Source organism: Rhinoderma darwinii, chromosome 1 (assembly GCF_050947455.1).
Source record: "Rhinoderma darwinii isolate aRhiDar2 chromosome 1, aRhiDar2.hap1, whole genome shotgun sequence".
Taxonomy (NCBI): domain Eukaryota; kingdom Metazoa; phylum Chordata; class Amphibia; order Anura; family Rhinodermatidae; genus Rhinoderma; species Rhinoderma darwinii.
Genome location: NC_134687.1, coordinates 220,622,459 through 220,646,943, shown reverse-complemented (window position 1 = coordinate 220,646,943; position 24,485 = coordinate 220,622,459). Strand labels below are relative to the sequence as shown.

Below are 24,485 nucleotides of genomic sequence, written 5' to 3'. Positions count from 1 at the left end.
TATCTATCTATCTATCTATCTATCTATCTATCTATCTCATATCTATCTATCTCATATCTATCTATCTATCTCATATCTATCTATCTATCTATCTATCTATCTATCTCATATCTATCTATCTATCTATCTATCTCATATCTATCTATCTCATATCTATCTATCTCATATCTATCTATCTCATATCTATCTATCTCATATCTATCTCATATCTCTCTCGTATCTCTCTCATATCTCTCTCATATCTCTCTCATATCTCTCTCATATCTCTCTCATATCTCTCTCATATCTCTCTCATATCTCTCTCATATCTCTCTCATATCTCTCTCATATCTCTCTCATATCTCTCTCATATCTCTCTCATATCTCTCTCATATCTCTCTCATATCTCTCTCATATCTCTCTCATATCTCTCTCATATCTCTCTCATATCTCTCTCATATCTCTCTCATATCTATCTATCTATCTATCTATCTCATATCTATCTATCTCATATCTATCTATCTATCTATCTATCTATCTCATATCTATCTCATATCTATCTCATATCTATCTCATATCTATCTCATATCTATCTCATATCTATCTATCTATCTCATATCTATCTATCTCATATCTATCTATCTCATATCTATCTATCTCATATCTATCTATCTATCTCATATCTATCTATCTATCTATCTATCTCTCTCTCTCATATCTATCTATCTCTCTCATATCTCTCTCATATCTATCTCATATCTATCTATCTCATATCTATCTATCTCATATCTATCTATCTCATATCTATCTATCTCATATCTATCTATCTATCTCATATCTATCTATCTATCTCATATCTATCTATCTATCTCATATCTATCTATCTATCTATCTCATATCTATCTATCTATCTATCTATCTCATATCTATCTATCTATCTATCTATCTCATATCTATCTATCTATCTATCTATCTCATATCTATCTATCTATCTATCTCATATCTATCTATCTATCTATCTCATATCTATCTATCTATCTATCTCATATCTATCTATCTATCTATCTCATATCTATCTATCTATCTATCTCATATCTATCTATCTCATATCTATCTATCTATCTCTCTCATATCTCTCTCATATCTCTCTCATATCTCTCTCATATCTCTCTCATATCTCTCTCATATCTCTCTCATATCTCTCTCATATCTCTCTCATATCTCTCTCATATCTCTCTCATATCTCTCTCATATCTCTCTCATATCTCTCTCATATCTCTCTATCTATCTATCTCATATCTATCTCATATCTATCTATCTCATATCTATCTATCTCATATCTATCTATCTCATATCTATCTATCTCATATCTATCTCATATCTATCTCATATCTATCTCATATCTATCTCATATCTCTCTCATATCTCTCTCATATCTCTCTCATATCTCTCTCATATCTCTCTCTCTCTCATATCTATCTCTCTCTCTCATATCTATCTCTCTCTCTCATATCTATCTATCTCTCTCTCTCTCATATCTATCTATCTCATATCTATCTATCTCATATCTATCTATCTCATATCTATCTATCTATCTATCTCATATCTATCTATCTATCTCATATCTATCTATCTATCTCATATCTATCTATCTATCTCATATCTATCTATCTCATATCTATCTATCTCATATCTATCTATCTCATATCTATCTATCTCATATCTATCTATCTCATATCTATCTATCTATCTATCTATCTATCTATCTATCTATCTATCTCATATCTATCTATCTCATATCTATCTATCTCATATCTATCTATCTCATATCTATCTATCTCATATCTATCTATCTCATATCTATCTATCTATCTCATATCTATCTATCTATCTATCTATCTCATATCTCTCTCATATCTATCTATCTCTCTCTCATATCTATCTCTCTCATATCTATCTATCTATCTCATATCAATTCAATTCAATTCAAAGAAGCTTTATTGGCAGGACCAAATACATATTAGAATTGCCAAAGCAAGTAAGAAGTAAGGGAATGAGGGATAGGGACTAAGGGAATTAGGGATAGGGACTGAGGGATTGGGGGATAGGGACACATCTAGGGTCGGGGTTATACAAGTCCATGGCATATCATGTCTCTCTCAGTCTATGGCATGCAGTGACATATTGTGCCGCTGTGCCCACTGTGGTTTCCTCTTCACCCAGCAGGATGTAGAGTTTCTCTTCCTCTTCCATGGAGCTGAAGTCCGGTCTATCTATCTATCTCATATCTATCTCTCTCATATCTATCTCTCTCATATCTATCTCTCTCATATCTATCTCTCTCATATCTATCTCTCTCATATCTATCTCTCTCATATCTATCTCTCTCATATCTATCTCTCTCATATCTATCTCTCTCATATCTATCTCTCTCATATCTATCTCTCTCATATCTATCTCTCTCATATCTATCACTCTCATATCTATCTCTCTCATATCTATCTCTCTCATATCTATCTATCTATCTCATATCTATCTATCTCATATCTATCTATCTATCTATCTTGCACTATTTTAAACAATGTTGACGTCACATAAGGAATATAATTGTACTTCTACAAGGTAATGAATATACACTGGATTTGGCAGTAATGCACTCCACGAGGGTTATTACTATAGTGTATCTTGAGGCACAAACATAAGTTAACTATAAGTTAGGCCTCATACACACAACCGTGCAGTATTAACAGTGTATAAATACAGCACGGACGGGCCCCACAGAGTGTCACCATTACGGTAATAAGTAGGGGAGCACAGTCCATAAATGAGAAAAATCGGACATGTCCTTTTTGTGGGTCATTTCTACGGCCTGGACACAATGGTAAATATACGGGAAGGTGTCCGTGGCCGATAGAAATGAATGGGTATTTTATCCGCAATTACGGATTCGTAATTGCGGATAAAAATTAAGGTCGTGTGCTTAAAGCTTGCTGAATTTTCCAAGAATGCACGCCACGTGACGTTAGCTCTGGAGCATCAAAACAAGAAATCCATCAAGTTAAATACAATATTGTTTTGTTTAAGGCTGACTTAGACAGTAATGTGTGAGGAGAATTTAATTTAGCTGACGCTTGGATGACTTATCTAGTGAGCTTTCTGCGGTGATTCTCCACAACTTTATTAATCCCTAACATTTTCGGCAGCTAGTTCATTAACTTCAATAAAGAATGATTTACCATAAATCCTTGTTATTAGATGTGCTTACAGGCAATTTATATTACTCGACTCCACGGCAACAAAGCTTTGAGAAATGTACTTTGATGCCGAGATCATTGTATTAAATAGTCTGTACATTATCAAAGCCTCATAAGCTGGCCATTTACAATAGAAAAATGTAGTCCAAACCCACCATTTTTTTTTTTTTGCCCCATTTATTGTCTGGGAGATGGTGGAGAAGATTATCAGATCCTTTGTTCCGCCAGGAGATAAGTGCGTGTGCATTTTATGGGAGAGTCCGGAGAAAAAGCGATCTATCTCTCTGACAGCGGTATCATGAGTGACTACATTATTAGTTCTACTCTTACTTATTATGTAAATTCAACGCAAACAAGGAAATAAACATTGTCAAGAGGTTCAGACTACATGCATACATTGCGTATTTTGCTGCGGAAAATACGCACCAAAACCGCAACAATACGCAGAAAATTCGCAAGTAAAAACAGCACCTAATCGTGCGTTTTTCACGTTTTGATGCATTTTTCGGCGCGTTTTCATGCTGCGGGTTTTGGTGCGATTTTCCGCAGCACTAGGCAGATACAACTCGCAAGCGGAAATGCAAGATCAATTGACATGCTGCGGATTCTAAAAAAACGCACCGCAGGTAAATTTCCGTCCCGAAAATACTGCAGCGTGTACATGAGATTTCCTGGAATCTCATTGACTATGCTGGTACGGTATTATGCTGTGGATTTTCCGCACGCAAATCCGCGCGGCAAAGCGCACGTAATACGCATCGTATGCATTGAGCCTCAAAATAATAGGTAAAGAAATGCGATCAGAGGGACTTTGACTTTGGAATGATTGTAGCAGCAAGATGGGGTGGTTGAGTTTTTTTTAGAAACTACTTATTACCAGACTACAATGGAACGTCATACAGCTACAATACATTTTAAAGGTTACAAACTGAAGAACAATCACAATAAAAGTCTTCCAAAAGCTACCATAAAATGCACAATAAGGCTATGTTCACACGGGGTATTTTGCCGAGTTTTTTGACGTGGAAACCGCGTCGCAAAACTCGGCAGAAACGGCCCGAGAACGCCTCCCATTGATTTCAATGGGAGGCGTCGGCGTCTTTTTCCCGCGAGCAGTAAAACTGCCTCGCGGGAAAAAGAAGCGACATGCCCTATCTTCGGGCGCTTCCGCCTCCGACCTCCCATTGACTTCAATGGGAGGCAGGAGAAAGCGTATTTCTCGCTGTTTTATGCCCGCGGCGCTCAATGGCCGCGGGCGAAAAACGGCGCGATAATTGCCGCGAAAATCGGCGTGCAGGGAGAGGAATATCTGCCTCAAAGTTCCAAACGGAATTTTGAGGCAGATATTCCTCCCCCAAAATACTCTGTGTGAACATAGCCTAAGGGTATGTTCACACGCAGAGTCAAAAACATCTCAAAATATGGAGCTGTTTTCAAGAGAAAACAGGTCCTGATTTTCAGACGTTTTTTGTGCGACTCGCGATTTTTGCTGCGTTTTTTTACGGCCGTTTTTGGAGCTTTTTTCAATAGAGTCTATGGAAAAAGGCTCCAAAAACGTCCCAAGATGTGTCCTGCACTTCTTTTTCGCAGCCGTTTTTTTACGCGTAAAAAAATGCAGCGAAAAACGCTCCGTCGGAACAGAACGCCGTTTTCCCATTGAAATCAATGGGCAGATGTTTGGAGGCGTTCTGCTTCCGATTTTTCGGCCATTTTTCGGGCGTTTACGGCCCGAAAAACGTCCGAAAATAGGCCGTGTGAACATACCCTTAGAGTACCATGCAGTGTTCAAATAATACCATCATAAAGTGCCAAATGATAATAGTCTTGGGGAGGGTGGGGGAGGGCCCTAGGTGGTAATGCATCTACCCATAATCCAACCCTGAGACGAAGAGCATCTCTGAACTCACAGCGCATCAAACCATAGTATATGACACAAAGTGATAAATACAAGTTCTACCCCTGTCATCTAAGAGTAGGACACTGAGGTTACAGTGAGCACCAACTCATTTAAAGATGGAAAAAGCAGGGTGAAAATGGTGTATAAAACACAATCTACGGAATGCATTCTGTCTTGTGTGAATGGATTAGGCTGGAGGTAGTGTACCAGAGTATGGTTGTTGACCATGTGTACCCTTCTGGGATAACAGTCAATGAAGCACAAGAGCTGTTGAGTGTACAACCAGTGATCACAATATAAGGTAAACTTCTATAATGCCACGAATAGCGCAAATGACCCAAAAAAAGCTATGTACAGGAACCAAACATGTAGGAAACATGCAGCCTTCGATGAAAATAAAACATTCTGTGACTCAAGACAGGTAAGCAATATATTTTTTATCTCTGAATGTAGAATGGTGCTTAAAGGTGAAGCTACACTTAGGGTATGTTCACACGCTTAACAAAATACGGCTGAAAATACAGAGCTGTTTTCAAGGGAAAACAGCCCCTGATTTTCAGCCGTTTTTTTAAATCAATCTCGAGTTTTTTGCGGCGTTTTTTTACGGGAGTTTTTGGAGCTATTTTACTATTGAGTCAATGAAAAATGGCTCCAAAAACGGCTCAAGAAGTGACATGCACTTTTTTTTACGGAACAAAATGCGTATTTCCCATTGAAATCAATGGGCAGATGATTGTAGGCGTTCTACTTCCGACTTTTCAGACATTTTTTGCGACGTTTACGGCCCGAAAAATGGCTGAAAATAGCTTGTGTGAACATACCTTTTACAGTCACATTCCACCCATAATCAAAGTGCCACTTAAATTACATTAAAAAAGTAACAACATTTCTAAAGAAAATGCCCCCTTTTTTTACAGGCCCACTTGCCATAAGGGAATTTGAATAAGGCACATGTCGCAAAGCATCTTTTTTTGTGGTTATAGTTATAAATTCTTTTATTTCCTGAAACAAAATGATGACAGAGGTAGGTAACACAGAAAAATCCTTAGGTCTAAAGGTGCCCTTACGCATTAGACAAAGCTTTACGGAAGCCGCTGTTCTCGGTGGAATTGAACGACAATCTAATGTGTATAGGCCATTTGACTCTCTCCAGAGGTGTCTTGCAGCAGCTTATTCCGCTCACCCCATTTAAAGTAAACATGCATGCTTAGCTGAGGCTTGCATGTTTATGGGGGGAGTCGGGAGAAATATCGGTCAGTAAAACTTGCGTTATTTAATGTGTATGGCCACCTTAAACCTAGCTACTAAGCATTGGTTCCTAAGTGCTCACATAAATGGAGGAAAACGTGACATTTCCACCAATATGTATCCTCACCTTCATTTGTTTGTAAGGGAACAGTCACATTGTAGAATATTTTTTCACCAGGGCTTTCAGAATCAACAAAAGACAGATAATGGGATCCGATCACTGTTATACGGTCTTCAAGAGCCTGCAAAATATGTGCATTCATTTGATCAAGCAATTTCATGGCCCCCACTTCATAACATTCAGTCACTTAGGGTCAGACATAACAGCGTATGACTAAAGAAAGCATTGCTCGTATTACTGTACTCTTTTTTTTCAGTTCTGTTCCTGTATTAGTAGTGACAGGAGCACATGTATAAACACATGAATCATTATGGGACAATATTGCGGTCACAAACATCATGGCTAAATTAATAATAATGTACTACAGATATTATTGTAGCAGTGAACCTTTATAGGCACATGTCTGAGAAAAGCGGATTATTTTATAAAGTATGCTGATTGTTTATTCCTTACTGTCAAGTGGAGAGAGGATCCAGGAGATAGTTGTGGTGCCTCTGGGTGGTTGGGTAAAATACCAATACTAAACATGTGTCTGTCTTGGGGAGCATGATTTGTTGATGCACTGGAAATCTGTAGAAATATAAACAACAAAAATATTGTAAGCATAGCAGAATTCTGAATTTTTCTCTACTTCATATAGGTCAATGGATTCTTTTTCCCCGAAATTATATATTTAAGTTTTTTTTATGAAATAAATCGCCTTTGCCTTAAGCTAAACCTATATTCTTTGCATTCTTTATCAATTTTCATAATTCCCTGCTTCATAGGAACAGAAATAATAAGTTTCAACTCCATGTGGATCTTTTGCTGGCTTTAAAAGGGTTTTCCCACCATAAGAAGCGCCACTGCGCAGGGAAAAACTGTGAATGCGTAGCAGTACTAAACTAGCCCTGTGGCCCCTTAATTTACAGGATCGGCAGGTGTGTGCAGAGGTCGGACACCCACAGATTAGAATTTTATGGCATAACCTAACGATATGCCATAACATTCAATAATAGGAATAACCCTTTAAGCACTATTAGAACAAATTTCAACAAATGTAGTCCTTAAAGGGGTGCTCCGGGCATTTGATATTGATGGCCTAGCCTTAGGATAGGTCATCAATATCAGATTGGTGGGGTCCAACTCCGGGCACCCCCACTGGTCAGCTAGTTGATGGGGCCACGGCGTTTGCCGCCCTGGCCTTTTCATAGTTAACAGGCACAGCATCATACACTTCCGTAGCGGCTATGATTGGGATTGCCGTTCCGATCCCATTGAAGTGAACAGGACTGAGCTGCCTGGTAAACACTGAAGAGGCCATGGTGACGAATGCCGCATTCCATTCAGACAGCTGATTGGTGAGCGTGACGTGAGTCGGCCCCGCACTGATTTAATATTGATAACCGATCCTAAGCATAGGCCATCAATATAAAATGCCCAGAGAACCCCTGTGTTGGTTCACTTGTAAAAGGATTGATTCAGGATTGGAAGCAACCCTAAAAAACTGGCTAACATGCAGTGCACCAAATTTATTATGTGTTTTACAGACTTTATAGGCCTAACTAGAAAGTTTTAAAAAGAGTCTAAAAAAGAGGGCGTGGTTAAGATGAGTCATAAAATGCTCCAATTTATTAATGCCATGCGCCATTATAATGGTGTAAGATATGCCAATGAAAATGTGGCATAAGGAAGAGAGACGTGTCTAACCTGTCTAGCAAAATGTGCCAAATTTATCAAACAGCATGCACCACTGAATAATTTGGCGCAGTTTCTGCCTGTATGATCATTCCATTCTAAGTTTAGGATATAATTTACAACTCTGTCTCACAATATTTTTAAATAGCGAAGCAGAGGTGCAGCTAGGCTTTCCTTCACAAAAAGATTCAGTGTGGTTCCTCCACACACAAACATATACACTTAAACGCACATTTAGAACTTACTTAAATTTGCTGCCCTAACTAAACCCCAAAATTAATTCGAACCCCTCACCAGATGCCAAACATAATTCAGACACTTACATTACTTCACACCACAGAGCAGACCCCTATATAAAAATCAGACCCTAGACCAGTATATTAATATCAGGCCTCAGATCAGATCTTCTAAATATATTCAGACTCCAGTCCCCCTATATTAATTTCAGACCTCAGACCCCCTAACTTAACCCCAGATCAGACAAAAAAAAATATTCAGACCCCAGACCAGACTAAATACTTACCCTCCTCGATCCTAGTTAGAGCCATCTAGCATCAGGACCCAGTGCAGCAGGGTCTGCTGTCAGTTTTTTTGCTGTGCCCCCTCTACATTCTGCACCCTGTTAGCGCCCCCCCACAGCTATGTAAGTGAACTAATAATCAGTGTGTTTTTAAGCAAACACTGTACCAGGTGTGTAATACAAGTTCATTTTATGTTCTAAGTTAGATATATAATTTTCCTTTAAGAGCAGTGGGTAGCAAGTTCATTAAGAGACAAGACGATAGTAATTTAGAAGAGCGTTAAAAAGATTTGCTTACATTTGCATCAAATGTTCCCAGGTCGCTCCTTATCTGTCTGTATTATCTAGTGAGTTATTCTGTAAATTGCTTTAATCACCTGTACTGATGGATTGTGAGAGTACAATTATCTAGAGGTCCTTGTAATAATGACTGGGATGTACTCTACATGCTCAAATTTCTGGAAAAAACAGATGCTCATCTCCTAGGCAGAGAAACTGTCCAAGGATATCAGTGTGTTTAGTAATCCTTCGCCTTCCTGGCAAATAGGTATACAAATATATTTCTGTCTATACAAAGTTAACCGTTTCATGACCAAGAGTCATTGATGCCCCTGTATCCAGGTAAAATTTTCCATTCCTCATATGCACTTTTTTAAACGATAATATATTTGCAACCGCTTGGAATATCATAACTTCACTCCTCAACATTGAAATTGCAACACTAAGAAGGAAAAGTTTTGGAATTGTGTAAATCACAGGATCGATAGACATGTTAATGATATGCAAATGATGAAAAAATAGAAAAAAATATTCCAAACATCTTTAATTATTCAGTATCGAGTATGAGCGCCACGTGCAGAAATACACGCAATTACACGCCTTGCCATGCTATCAATGAGGTTATTAATGGCGGTCTGAGCAATGTTATGCCATGCTAAATGCACTTGGGCATTCAAATCATCAAGATTGGCTGCTGGCAGCTCCCTTTGCAATTGCCGACCAATAACGTCCCAGATGTGCTCGTTGGGAGACAAGTCCAGAGACGCTGCAGGCCGTGGTAGCACGTTTAGACCAAGCAGGCTGCTCACCATAGCACAAGCAATATGCGGCCTTGCGTCGTCCTGTTGAAAAACAGCTTATGGGACACTTTGGAGAAATTTTGCTACCAAGTATTAAGTCTTGTTTGCCAAAGAGATCAAATACTTATTTCTCTGTGCACAATGAAAATAAATATATATAATTTTGACAATGTGATTTTCTGTTGTTTTTTTAATATAATCTCTCTCTCACTGGTAAAATTAACCTAGCCTAAAAATTCTAGACTGTTCATGTCTTTGACAGTGGGCAAACTTACAAAATCAGCAAGGGATCAAATACTTATTTCCTTCACTGTATGTCACTATCTATATATGGACAGTGACGTCAGGGGCTCCCACTAGGAGCGCAATCCCCGGCCAAAGCGTCAACAACGCTCTGGCCGGGCATTCCGCTCCTAGGGGGAGCATCGGTGGCGATATCTACAAGGGGTGGGGGGTTTACATTATCTACAGGGGGTGGCGTTATCTACAGGAGGCGGTGCTATCTACAGGGGGAGTGTGACGCTATCTACAGGGGGGTGTATTCCGGCATCTCAAAGCCCACGTCAAGGGCTTTGCCAGGACAGTAGTTCCTAGCCAGAGCGCTCGCAATGCTCTCGCCAGGGACTCCATTGGGTAGAGAGCTGTCAGACAGGAAATTGCTGCACACATTAATGCACGTTCCACGCTGCCAAAGTTTATGTACGTGACAACTGCACGGGGCATCGACAGTTGGAACGTATATAGCCGTATGGCTGTCGTGAAGGGGTTAAGACGTTAAATAGAATTTCCCCCCAAATTGTAGCATATATTAGTAAATTAGAATCCTTATGCAGTAGCCAAAGTTTGGTGATTATGTTTTTTTACCTACAAAAATCGTAAAATTTTTTTGTTCTATTAATGTGGCTATTTTTGCAAAAGTGACAAAAGGTTGTGCAGCCATAAGGGTTATCACCTTTGAATTAGCTTCTTAGAAACTGATGATAAAACGGTCACCAGCATTCTCTATAAATAATAAAGTTTTATCATCAGTTTCTGAGAAGATAAATCTGTGATAACCTTGCACTTCTTCCTGTCACTTGGCTGCTCCAACTAAACAGATAAATTACAAAATCTTTGTTAGGCTTCATTCACATCAGCGCCACGGTCCGGTTCTGACGTTCCGTCTGAGCTGCCCGTCAGAATGGAATCCCGGCTGAAACAAACGGAAACCGTAGGTTTCCATTTGCATCACCATTGATTTCAATGATGACGGATCCGGTGCCAATGGTTTCCCTTTGGATCAGTTGGGAAAGGGTTCCATCGTTTCGACGGAATCAATACCGTAGTCAAGTACGCTAATCATTCCGTCAAAACTACGGAAACAGTGCACAACTGAGACAAAAGGAAACCATTGGCACCGGATCCGTCACCAATTAAATCACTGGTTATGCAAACGGAAACCTACGGTTTCCGTTTGTTTCAGTCAGGGTCCCGTTCTGACGGGAAGCTTCGACTGAACATCAGAACGAGACCCTGATGCAGATGTCGACGAAGCCTAAGTATAACAAACAAAATTACCAACTTGCTCTGGTTAGCTGTACTAATTTGACTAATATAGGACTAATTTCTATGACGAATTCCTGCTCAAACCTCCTGGGATCAGCTATTGTTAAAAAAGACATAATAAATTTAACACACATAAACAAGTACTCCACTTTTTTAGTGCAATTTATTTATGTTACTTATATAGCACCAACATTTTCCACAGTGCTGTACACAAGTTGTAATCACCAACTGTCCCCAATGGGGCTCACAATCTAAATTCCCTACCTGCATGTTTTGGATTGCAACAGAATCAGTCCACATTTTTTTTGTAAATCTCTCTCATCGTGTCCATTTTGAGTCTAAGGTACGCTATATTTAAAAGAATATGGTATAGAAATTAAAGGTGTTGTACAAGATGAGAAAAACATGGCTGCTTTCTTCCAAAAATCCTGCCACATCTGTATATGGGTTGTGTGTGGTGTTGCAGCTGAGCCCAATTAACTTTAATGGAGCTAAACTGCAACACCAGACACAACCAGTAAACAGATGTGGCACTATTTCTGGAAGAAACCAGTCATGTTTTTTAAACTCTGTACAACCCCTTTAGGTAACTAGGAAAACATTTCAAACACTAATAAACATCAGTTCTAACAGAAAATGCAGGGAACATCATACAATAGTTATAAAATACTGTACCTGGAAACTGAATGCGTCTCTCCCTTGTGAATGGGAACCAGAATGTCTGTACCAAAGAAGGCCCTCGTTGATGTCCTGCTGGGTGAAAAAGGTGGCTGGTGTGGCAAATCGGCCATCAGGCAATCGCTGCCAGCTATTTTCTGGACCATCAGCTGACATGGAAACCAGAAGAACAACGTCACCTGCAATGATTAACATTAGAAAGTCTTTGTAGGACTGTTTCTAAGCATAACAGGTTTTCATGTAAACCAGGAAAACATCCATACAGTAAGGCCCTGTTCACACAGAGATTTTTGCAGGCTGAAAAAAATCTGCATCAGATTTTGAACTGCCTGAACGTATATTCCCAAGTTTTTTCGCGGCGTTTTTCACCTGCGGCCATTGAATCTAATGCAAGGACAACAGGCAAAAAACGCCGCGAAAACCACCCAAAAACGAGCGCCACAAGTTTTTTCTGCCATTCCATTTATTTCAATGGAAGGTCAGAGGCGGAAACCGCGTCAAGGAAGGACAGGCCGCTTTTTTTCCCGTGGGCAGCCTAAAGCTGCCCGGGAAAGACAGAGCCTCTGCCTCCTTATTAAATCAATGTGGGGGGGCGATTTCAGACGCCTATTGGCGCTGATTCCGTGTCAAAATCTGTACCAAAAAAAACTGTGTGTGAACAGGGCCTAAGGCACACAAATTTTGCATGTATTGTTTACGTCCAAAGCAGGAACAGAATCTAAACTAAAATAAATAAATAATTTATATATATATATATATATATATATATATATATATATATATATATATATATATATAATATGTATGTATGTATGTATGGGTTTAAAAAATGCATGCACAATCTGCAGCAAATGCAGCACTATATGAACAAAGCCTTAGAATGTGAGGCACTTTGAAGTAATTGAGAGAGTGAAACCCCATCTCTCATAATCCAGTAATAATAATGCACCCCTAAAGGTCAGGATATATAGAAGTTTGCAGATAACAGTCAAATAACCGATGAGATATATATATATATATATATATATATATATATATATATAAATAAAAGATATAATACACTCCTCAACATTGAAATTGCAACACAAAGAAGGAAAAGTTTTGGAATGGTGGAAATCACAGGATTGATAGACATTTTAATGATATGCAAATGATAAAAAAAAACGGAAACAAAATATTCCAAAATATACCAAACCTCTTCATTTATTCAGTATTGAGTATGAGCGTCACACGCAGAAATACACGCACTTACACGCCTTGGCATGCTATCAATGAGGTTATTAATGGTTGTGTCAGGAATGTTATGCCACGCTGAATGCACTTGGGCACGCAAATCATCAAAATTTGCTATTGGCAGTTCCCTTTGCAATTTGGCCCGTAGCCAAATGTCGTTCAAACACTTTCTGATGGTTTGTGACGACACTGGTTGCGGCCCTAGGCTTGGGATGTGACGTCCAATTTCACTTGCAATACAGAATGCATGACTACGTGCCATTCTTCCAATCAGACGATCCGTCCGTACAGAACTTCACCTGCGCACACCTCTTGCTGTTATTCCTGTTCGTTGTTTTTCTCCCAACCTCCGGGACACGCGGCATTGAACAGCGCTGATATCTCTGTCTAGGCGCGTAGCGATCTGCCGGAGTGATAAATCAAGGTCTCAGTTCAAGGATTCTGTCCCTCTCAGTTTGCGACAAGTGGCGATAACTGGCACATCGATGAACAGGAGGCATCGCACAATCATCCGACACCTCTTGATCTAATTTTTGAGGTTTGTTGTGCCTAAAAAACGTTGTTTTCACTCTATCTTTTATGTCCCTCGCACATGCAACAGATTGGAGCTAGGTGCTTGAAAATGTTATCATTTGTAGATCTTAGCGACACCTGCTACTTCTTCGATTTGCATAAACCTTTGGCTTGTCCCTCTTGGTGTTGCAATTTCAATGCGGAGGAGTGTAGATGAATGAATTTTCTACATTAGCAAATAACTGTATCGAACTGTATAAAAACCAGAGAAAATTCACAACAAAAGTTATTGATTAATTACCAAATTGTGGATGTTCACTTGTAATGGTGTACAGGATATCAGAGTCAGACACACCAAAGGCCCTAGCTTGCAGGAGTCTATTTGAAATCTGAAGCATTCCTCCCTCTGGAACCCAAACAGCTGAGTTTAATACAAGCTGTATCCCGGCATTTCTCTGTAATCAAGGAAAGAAAGGGGTTAAAAGCGCAAGATTAGGAATCAGTCCATCACATCAAATTTCAACCATAATAAATGTGCTGTTACAGGGTATTTATATCCCAAAGAAATGTAAATCGTTAAAATGTTAATTTCCTAATCCCTGCTTGTGTCAGCACATTTCTAATGGACACAATGTATTAGAATAACTTCTATCTTTTGACTTTGCATCGCTGTTAGATTACTCAGTTTAACATCTAGAATTCATAATAATAACAATATTAATGATGGCTGTAACTAGAATTACTTATTTATTATTTATCATAGTGTAATATCTAAGGACCCATGCACACAAACTTATTTTTGCGGCCGCAATTCACCTGCAAATCTGCGGGTGAATTGCGGCCCCATTCATTTCAATGGGCCCATGCACATGACTGTGTTTTGCGTTCCAGGCGCATAGAAATTAATGTGCGTGATTTGCAGGTGGTTCGCTGGTGACACTCCGCGGCCGTCCGCCCCTGGAAAATCACGGCCGTGCACATGGCCGCGTGAATTATTTTCTATGAGCTTCTGGGCCATGCACGGACCGTGGAAACCATGGTCGTGTGAATGGGCCCATTGAAATGAATGAGCCCACAATTCTCCTGTGGATTTTCGGGGGAATAGCGGCCGCAAAAGCACGTTCGTGTGCATGGGGCCTTATTTTGGAGCGTGAAAGCCTCATTTTGCGCTCCAAAATACACTTGAAATAAGCCTTCAAACTGTTTCCCATTGATTTCAATGGAAAATCCACTGAGCTGTTCATATGAAGTTTATTTTTACGCTGCTGAATTAAAAAACTTCTTGTAAAAAGAAGCCTCGTAAAAAGAAGTAGCATGCCACTTTTCGGGGCATTTTTGGAACTGATATTCTATTGACGCTATAAAAAAAACACCTCAAAAAACGGTTCAAAAAAGCCTGAAAATAAGCTGCAAATTAAAAAAAAAGCTTCATATTCAGCATTAAAAATGCCTTGAAATCAGAGACTGTTTTCTATTGAAAACAGGTCTGTAATTTTCAGCCATTTCTTTTAGTAGGTGTGAACATACCCTAAGAGACATTGCAGTTCTACTTTTATTGCCCCTTTACAAGCAGTAGTGATCCAGGTAATAAAGTAGAGCATCATCTGATCTGGTACCATTTACCATGCCTATATTCTGTGAATGGAAGAGAGAAGAATGGACACAACAGAACTGTAGGCACTCCATGTGCCACCGTATGATGTACCATGAAGACGTATGATTTGGTCTCTTCTCCTGCCTCCAGAAGTATTGTAGGGCCTCATACAATTCTATGGGTGCCCTGCTGTGGCTTTGAATATCTTTAAAATGGCCATGTGCATGAGGCCTTACTGCTCTTCTCTTTCTGTTCACAGACTATAGGCACCGTATCCTGCTGATGTCACCAGGAGGGTAACTGCCAGAAATGTTCTATTCCCTATGGCTGTCCTTTGAATTGCTCCTGTTAGTGAAGGGAGAGATTTGGGTAATAGACATAGCATAGAAGACAGCAGATCATAGCAGAAGCTTTAAAAAGTTTCACTGATCCTTTCCAGCTGGGTTAGGAGCTCAAACTATATATAAGTATACTGTGATATTGATCCACGTTAAAAACAAAAAGTAGATGCATTAAGATACTTGACAGTTATGAGTAGTTGAATGTACATTGCCAATAGTAAAGAATAGGATTTAATATCCACTGCATTATTTCTAAAGATCCACCGCAGAATTCTCCACTGCAGAAGACTACGACTAACATGAGCATCTACAAATCTGATGCCACAAGCATTGGTGAATAAGTGGCCTGCTGACCAGCCTGACATCATGCGGAATACACAAAATCCTTTTTAAATATTTATGTTCTGTGAACAATGCTCCCTCTATATTTTGGTAATGATATACATATAGTGCATTAGAGCTTCCATTGTTACGGTTTCATAGGGAACCCTTAATAGCAATTAAAGGGGTTGTTCAGTTTGGGGGCTGTTCACTTGAATAGGAGCAGACCTGCAGTACTACAGCACGGCCGCTATACAATGGTCGGAGCCTCCTGCTTCCAGCACCGACCCCTGCACCCGGTGTAGCTGATAGGTGTTGGGTCCTGGTATCAGACCCCCACCTATCATATACTGATGACCTATCCTGTGGATACATAATCAGTATAAAAAACAGCCCCAAACCTAGACAACCCCATTCAATAAGCTTGGGCCATTGCCTGGCACCAGAACCACCTTGAGGTAATAAGTAAGAAAAAGGTCATAACCTCAAATTAACTTATGTGAATTAAGTCAATACCTTAAGGCACTTTTACACGGGCTAATTATCGATTAAACAAGCGTTTGTAAGAATGATAGTTCCCGATCACAGATCAGCCGATGAACGAGCAAACTATTGTTTATCATCTGATTTCATCTTTTATGTGACCCAAACATTTTCGCTAGTCGGCAGCACATCTCCTGTGTTGTCACCCACCAGGAGAAACTGTGCATCATAAATAAAAACAGGAGAAATAGTGTCAGTTTTGCCTATAGCAACCAATCAAATTTCATCTTTCATTTCTTCCAGAGCAGAGATTTAAGTGATACCATTGCTATGGGCTAAACTGCCACATTTGTCTGTATGTATGTGCATGAGGCTCCATTACTCTTCCTGCAACAGTATTTTACAGTTAAATGACTGTCAGTTTTATACGACTTCAAGACAACTAAATGATACATGTGTCAAATAAATTGTCAGTGGCATTATAAATCTTTCTGGGATAAATACCTTCTCAGCAACTTTGATGTGAAACAGAATGTTTTGGAAGTAGTATCCATCATTTGCCTGGAAGACAATTACATCTGATTGACTTTCAGAGCCATCATGGATGTAATGAAGTGCTCCATTTGTAATGTCATCGAGTCGGAATTTGTGGATGGGTGTGTTCCCAGGTGGAATCACCAGATGTCCATATTTTGGAGCGGTTAGAACAATAACTGTAACATCCTGGGGATTATCATCATCTCTTAGATCCAGGACAGAACCGGTAATAGAGCCAACTTCCCCTTTGCCAACCACTAATTCTTCATTCCTTAGGATATATGGTGCCTGACATGACAGGAAAAGAATTCGATACTTTACGAGGGTAGTGATTTAACTAAACAAAAACACCAAGTACTATAGTAAATCGATACATTTGCAACCAAAATCATCAAAATTAAAATCTGTCCAAAAAGATATAAAATAAGCGTGAATAGAAGAATCCGTTCAGACAAAGAAATGGTTTACTTAGACTATTTTATTTTCATTATGCAATGAAATTCCCAGTTTAGTTCCCAGCAAATTTCTAATATACGTTTGGTGTACAATTTTCAAGATATGTGCCTGTTGTTCTTGAATGGAAATATTTTTGTTTATGTCCAGAGGCTGAAAACCAGTTATGTACATATGCAAATTCTATGTAATCTTGGCCATTACTGATACAGGTGCTGATGTGCTTGTTAACTAATGAAAATAACAGTACTAAGCAGTGTCCAAATATTACCACCATACAGTGCCCACATAACACCATCATACTGTGCCAATAATGTCATCATACAGTGCCCATACAATGGTGCCATACACTGCCCAAATAACAGCGCTCAGGCCTGGATTACAAGTTTTTTAATGCTGATGAGGCAGTCACTTGCTATAAATCCCTGTGAGCGTGCGGTGGAGGCACCAATGTATTTGCCCAGTTTCATCCTTTTAGAATACAACTTCTGCTTGTGTCTCCATACAATCTCTAAGAGTAGATCACAGGAACTACGGCTATAGCTGGTAATGTGAAGCCCCGCCACGGATATACATCTGTATACTTTTCTCATCCACGGATATTCCGCATGTACTTTGCTGACCACGCCATGAGGTGTAGATGATAATAAAAAAACATTACCTTTGTTGACACTGCTTGTATGTTGATTGTTTTTGGCTGAGAGAACAGTTGTCCATCACTGATTTTTATTGAAAAGAAGCCTTTCCTACACGAAAGTAAAACATGTAAAGAAATCCTTAAATGTGGGCTTCATATAATATTTACGGCTGTGCTGCAACCAAAGACTTTTTAAAGCATTTTTCTCCTTGCTAACAAAACATTTACTACTGTCTCTGCCTCCGCAATGTCTAGGAAAATGCACCAAATTTTGGCGCAATTTGGTGCATTTCATTTTAGACTAATTTAAGAACAGATTTTTGTGCAGAAAAGAGGACGTGACTTAAAATGCACTAAAAGAAAACTAAGCCAACTGAGGGTTGGTATAAGGAAGAGAAAAGTGTCTAGCGAGACGCACCAAATTGATCATACAGCGTGCGCCATTGGGATAAATTTGGCGCATCTTCAGTCTGCCCGATTCAAGTTCAAGGTGTTTAAATCTTAGACAGCTCAGTAAATCTACCCTATTGTTTCTTATTTCGACATTCCGCTATGGTCAGCAGGGGGGCTGTTTTATCAGAAGCCACATAAAAGGAATAGGCAAGTCTACAAACCAGGACAATGTATATTAACGGATTTAAAAATAAATAAATCTAGAAATAAAATATTTATTTACATTTCAGAGATATTTTACCCGCTTCATATAGCTGGTGCACTGTAAAAGCTTAGTGGATTCCTTTGTTTAGTTTAAATTAATATTAGAACAGTAAAAAGCAATGCAGATTTGACAGCAAATGCCACAACAAAATCAACATTTCACTAGAGCCCCATTGTAAACACCTTGATTAAATAAAAAGGCTAATAAATTAAAGCGTTCCACTATTTATCCCCTTCCCGTACATCCACTTTGACTTGATCAGAACTGAAAATTGCTGAGGACCACACAGGACCCGCGGTCAGTGCAGCTCACTGACGGATTCTGCTCAGAACGGCTTCTACAGCTTCTATTTAGTGCGAAATCGTGGCACAATGATGCAGTTTTGTGGTAATGTGGTAATAAACTGTGATATGACCGCAGTGTAGACAGAGCCGTAACTTGAAGCTCCTGGGCCCCCGTGCCAAATCTGTAACAGGCCCCCAACTACCACTTGCCATTTATAACACTGGTGTCTTTGTATGTGGCTTAGAGACATTTGGGCTCTGAGGCACCAGGGCCCAGGAGCAACTGATACCTCTGAACCCCTACGTGTGAATATACCCTAAAAGTTTTATTGTTCTTACCTGGATTTCTCCTTGCTGTGTTTGAATCTCACCCTTTGCTCAATCAGATCTTTCCAGCTGAAGTGGGTGTCCTTGTTGAGATGAACCTCTTTGCCATTTGTTATTTTCACAAGCCGACCATTGGCTGGAGCGGTCACAACATGAAATGTTAAACTAGCCTCTTCACTATCCAAATCTTGAACATTCATAAAAGAAAGGTCCAATGGCCTCACAGCGCCAATGCCCACAGTAAAAGAGCCATTCACTAGGAGAACTGGTGGAAGTGTGTTAGCTGAAATAAAATAGAAAATATCTTAACACAAGAGTATGTTCACACGGAGTAAAATGTAGGCAGAAAAAAAAACCATTTGCGCAATCTGCATAAAAAAGGCACACTTTTTTAGGCTGTTTTTAATTAACATAAATCTTTTGGGAAAAAAATTAAGCTTTTTTTTAAACAGCTGTACCTTTTAGAGTGTGGTTAAAAATATGCTGACTCATACACACCTGCAAAAACAATTAAAAATTGTTGCGTTTTCGACAAGAATTGACATGGCGCTTTTTTTTTTTCACACAATGCGTTATTTCATTAGCCATTGGAAGCTTTAAGCATACATTTTTTAACGCGGTTTTGGTACGTAAAATGAGACAATATGTGCGTCCAAAAAACTCCATGTGAACATGGCCTAATGGTTGTATTCAAGTGTTAGTGTGCAACAATTGTGGCTCTTTTTATACGAAACACGGTTAATAAAAAAAACAAAAAACATTGTTGTAGTTACATTTACAATCTATTGAATGCTTCGACATTTATGAATTTCAGCTAGACCAGTAGGCTGGATTCGCACATTGTGTATTTTTTTTGCAGGTTTTCGTGCAGATTTTTGAGCCAAAGCCAGAAGTGGATCCAGGAGGAAGGAAAGGTATATATTTCCCATTCCTTTTGAAACCACTTTTGGCTTTCGCTCTAAAATCTTCAATAAAATACACAAAGTGTGAATCTAGCATACAGGTCTATTTACACAAGGAAATATTCTTATTAGTATTCTTCGATGCGATTGCTTTAAGCAATCAAATTCAGATTAAAGGCAAGTATTTACACACGTTACAGTCCCAATATTTAATCGATTTGTCGCTATTTAACAACATCACATATCTGCTATCAAACGATTCATGGTTAACCCCTTAGTGACCAGCCCATTTTAGGCCCTAATGACCAAGCTATTTTATTCGTTTTTCTATAGTCGCATTCAAAGAGCTATAACTTTTTTATTTTTCCGTCAACATAGCTGCATGAGGACTTGTTATTTGCGGGATTTGTTGTACTTTTTAATGGCACCATTTTGGGGTACATATTTTATTAACTTATAGTAACTTTTTTTTTTGGGGGGGGGGATAGAAAAAAACCCTGAAATTCTGCCATTGTTCTATGTGTTTTAAATTCACACCGTTCACTGTGCGGCGTAAATAACACATTACCTTTATTCTATGGGTCGGTACGATTATGACGATACCACATATTTAGAGATTTTTTTACTACTTTTGCACAATAAAAACTCTTTTGAACTAAAATGATTTGTTTTTGCATCGTCGCTTTCCAAGAGCCGTAATATTTTTTATTTTTCCGTCAATGTAGTGATATGAGGACTTGTTTTTCGTGGGACAAGACGTATTTTTCATTGGTATTGTTTTAGGGTATATGGGACTTATCGATTAACTTTTATTCTGACTTTTTTGGGAGGCAATGGAAAAAAATAGCAATTTCGCCACAGTTTTTTTGTGTTTTTTATTTTTTTTACTGTGCTCACCTTGCAGTTTAAATTATGTTAACCCCTTAGTGACCAACAATACGCCTTTTCACGTTCGTCACTAAGGGGCCTTAGGCTAGGCTGACGCCTTTTCACGTTAGCCTAGTCTAAGTCCTGCACGGGTCTCCCGTGCAGGCAGGAGCCGGGGCTCTGCTGTCTGATGACAGCTGAGCTCCTGCTCCAACGCCCGCGATCGAAGCTTACTTAGATCGCGGCCGTTTAACCCGTCAATAGCGACCGCGGCATTTAACTTGTTTACAGAGGGAGTGAGCTCCCTCTGTCACCCATCGGCGGCCCGCGAATGCAATCGCGGGTCTCCGATGGGTTGTCATGGCAGCCGAGGGCTTGATAAAAGCCCCCAGGTCTGCCCTGGACATATGCCTGTTAGGATGCGCCAGAGGCACGTCCTAACAGATTGCCTGTCAGATTTACACTGACAGGCAATAATGCTCTGGTATACGAAGTATACCAGAGCATTATAGCAGCGATCTGAACATCGCACAGTAAAGTCCCCTAGTGGGACTAATGAAATAAATAATAAATGTGAAATAAAGATTAATAAAAATTACAGTAAAAAAATAAATAAAACCATTTTTTTCCATAAAAAGTGGTTTTATTTAGTAAAAGTGTAAAAAATAAATAAAAGTACACATATATGGTATCGCCGCGACCGTAATGACTCCATTAATAATGTTAATATGTAATTTAAACCGCAAGATGAACATCGTAAAAAAAACGCAAAAAACAATGGCGAAATTGCAATTTTTTTCCATTGCCCCCCAAAAAAGTCATAATAAAAATGAATCAATAAGTCCCATGTACCCCAAAACAGTACCATTCAAAACTACGTCTCGTCCCGCAGAAAACAAGCCAAAAAATCACTACATTGATGGAAAAAAAGTTACGGCTCTTGGAAAGCGACGATGCAAAAACAAATAATTTTAGTTCAAAAGTGTTTTTATTGTGCAAAAGTCGTAAAACATAAAAAACCTCTACATATGTGGTATCGCCGTAATCGTACCGACCCATAGAATAAAGGTAACATGTTATTTACGCCGCACAGTGAACGGCGTCAATTTAAAAACGCATAGAACAATGGTGGAATTTCAGGTTTTTTTTTATAATCCCCCCAAAAAAGTTAATAAAAGTTAATAAAAAAATTATATGTACCCAAAAATGGTGGTATTAAAAAGTACAACTAATCCCGCAAAAAACAAGTCCTCATACAGCTAGGTAGACGAAAAAAGTTATAGCTCTTTGAATGCGACTATAGAAAAACTAATAAAATAGCTTGGTCATTAGGGCCTAAAATGGGCTGGTCACTAAGGGGTTAAGGTTATTGTTTGGGCAATTTTTGACACTTCCTAAATTTTAATGGGAAAAATGTTTTGTTTTTTTACTGTAATCTTTATTAATAGTTTTTATTTCACATTTATTACTCTTTTTTTTTGGTCCCACTAGGGGACTTCACTGTGCGATCTTAGTATATACTTAGTATACCAAAGCATTATTGCCTGTGAGTGTAAAACCGAGAGGCAATCTATTAGGATGTGCCTCTGGCACGGCCTAATAGGCTCATAGCCAGGGCAGGCCTGGGGTCCTTTGCCATGGCACCCCATCGGAGGCCCGCGATTATATTTGCGGTCCGCCGATCGGTGAGAGAGGGAGCTCCCTTCCTCTGCAAATAATTGAAATGCTGCGGTCGCTATTGACCACAGCATTTAACGGGTTAGACGGCCGCGATCGAAGTAAACTTTGATCGTTGCCGTTGGAGCAGGAGCTGAGTACCCACTCCAACCTGCACGGGACACCCGTGAAGGACTTAGACTGGAGCGCCGTGAAAAGGTGTATTGGTGGTCACTACGGGGTTAATACCACAATGTCAGAACAACCAACGATTATTTTTATGTTCTCATAAACTATTGTACGATCAACAAGCGTTTTATCGCTAGCTGTTTAATCGCTATACCTATTCAAAAAAAGTGATTATCTTGCACAATCACTCTTGGGATCTAAACGATTATTTGCTTGTGTAAATAAGTTTTACTGCTACAGCAGCACATAGACAATATACATTTTCAATGGATTTCACAAATTTCAGTGAAAAAAAGGGAACAAAATTATGTTTATGGGCCCAAAACACCCAGCAGATAAATCAGAGGAAAGAGATTCAACAGACTGATACTATTGTTTCATAAAAATCAAAGTCTCTGAAGGACTAATAGCTGGCCATAGACATGGGACAGGGGTTAGATTTGAACCCAATACATATGCAAGGAGTTTGTATGTACTTCCCATGTTTGCGTGGGATTCCTCTGGGTACCTCCTACACTTCCATTAAAAAAATACAGATAGGAAATTTAGATTGTGAGCCCCCCTGGTGGCTGTGACTTTTTACAACTTCTGTGCTGCGGAATACGTTAGCGCTAGGTAGATAAATAATTAAAATTATAGAGGCAGCAGTCTGACAGAGAGGCTACTGAAATTCAAGAGAGACAACCAATGTGGCTTCATTTACAGTTGTCACTTTTGTAAACATGGGCATCACACCAGCCGCTAACTTCTGATTTACTAACATATGACCATAATTAAAGTGGATTTTTTCCCCAAAATGGGATGTTTTTTCCAAACTCTATGTACCTTTCTTAATTCTTGAGACATATCAATGAATCACATTAATCACTTGCATATTATTTTTGATACAACTCTTTTGGTCCCAGGTTTCTCTGGGACGTTTCTATTGGTGGACGTAACTAAAGTAAACAATGCTGCCCGGAAACCCACCTGTGACCAAGGCTGGGAGGACTTCACATACAACTGACATCACTGGCCAAGCAAGGGCATCATCAGTTCCCTTCCCTGCCATTCAGCGCTTTTCTTGTGATGCATTGCAGGGGGAAGTGTGTGGCACTATCTACATGGGCACTGTATAGTACTACCTACAGGGGGCACTTTGGAACTAACTACATAGGCACTGTGGCACTATCTACAGGAGACACTTTTCAAGGGGCACCGAGTATGGCACTATCTATTCTGGATTTTACGCTACAAGTAGTGGCCAGCACATATCCATTAGCCTAGCCCTTTATATTAGAGCTTATAATATAAAGGGCTAGGCTGGTGGATATATGCAGACCAATACTCGTAGCACAAAAACCAGAGGGTAGTGGCAGCATGACGAAAATAACTTGGTTTAAAAAATATGCATTTGGAAACCCGCCTTTAAAAATCCTGCGTTTTGCCCTGCACAATTTATTGAATGATGATGATCCAAAAAAAGGTAATAGTTGTAGCATTAATTTATATT

At 39.2% G+C, this 24,485-nt stretch overlaps 1 protein-coding gene across 1 annotated transcript in view; it reads right to left on the bottom strand.

Annotated features, from left to right (window-relative positions):
- Nucleotides 1-24,485, bottom strand: part of FRAS1 (Fraser extracellular matrix complex subunit 1) — a 457,569-nt gene that overhangs the window by 128,707 nt on the left and 304,377 nt on the right. Inside the window, exons 27-33 of the mRNA XM_075861759.1 lie at nt 19,392-19,662; nt 18,135-18,219; nt 16,988-17,308; nt 14,046-14,199; nt 11,996-12,177; nt 6,953-7,069; nt 6,506-6,620 (exon numbers count right to left, since the gene is read on the bottom strand). Coding sequence (XP_075717874.1) covers nt 6,506-6,620; nt 6,953-7,069; nt 11,996-12,177; nt 14,046-14,199; nt 16,988-17,308; nt 18,135-18,219; nt 19,392-19,662 — 1,245 coding nt within the window. The remainder of the gene's footprint in view (nt 1-6,505; nt 6,621-6,952; nt 7,070-11,995; nt 12,178-14,045; nt 14,200-16,987; nt 17,309-18,134; nt 18,220-19,391; nt 19,663-24,485) is intronic.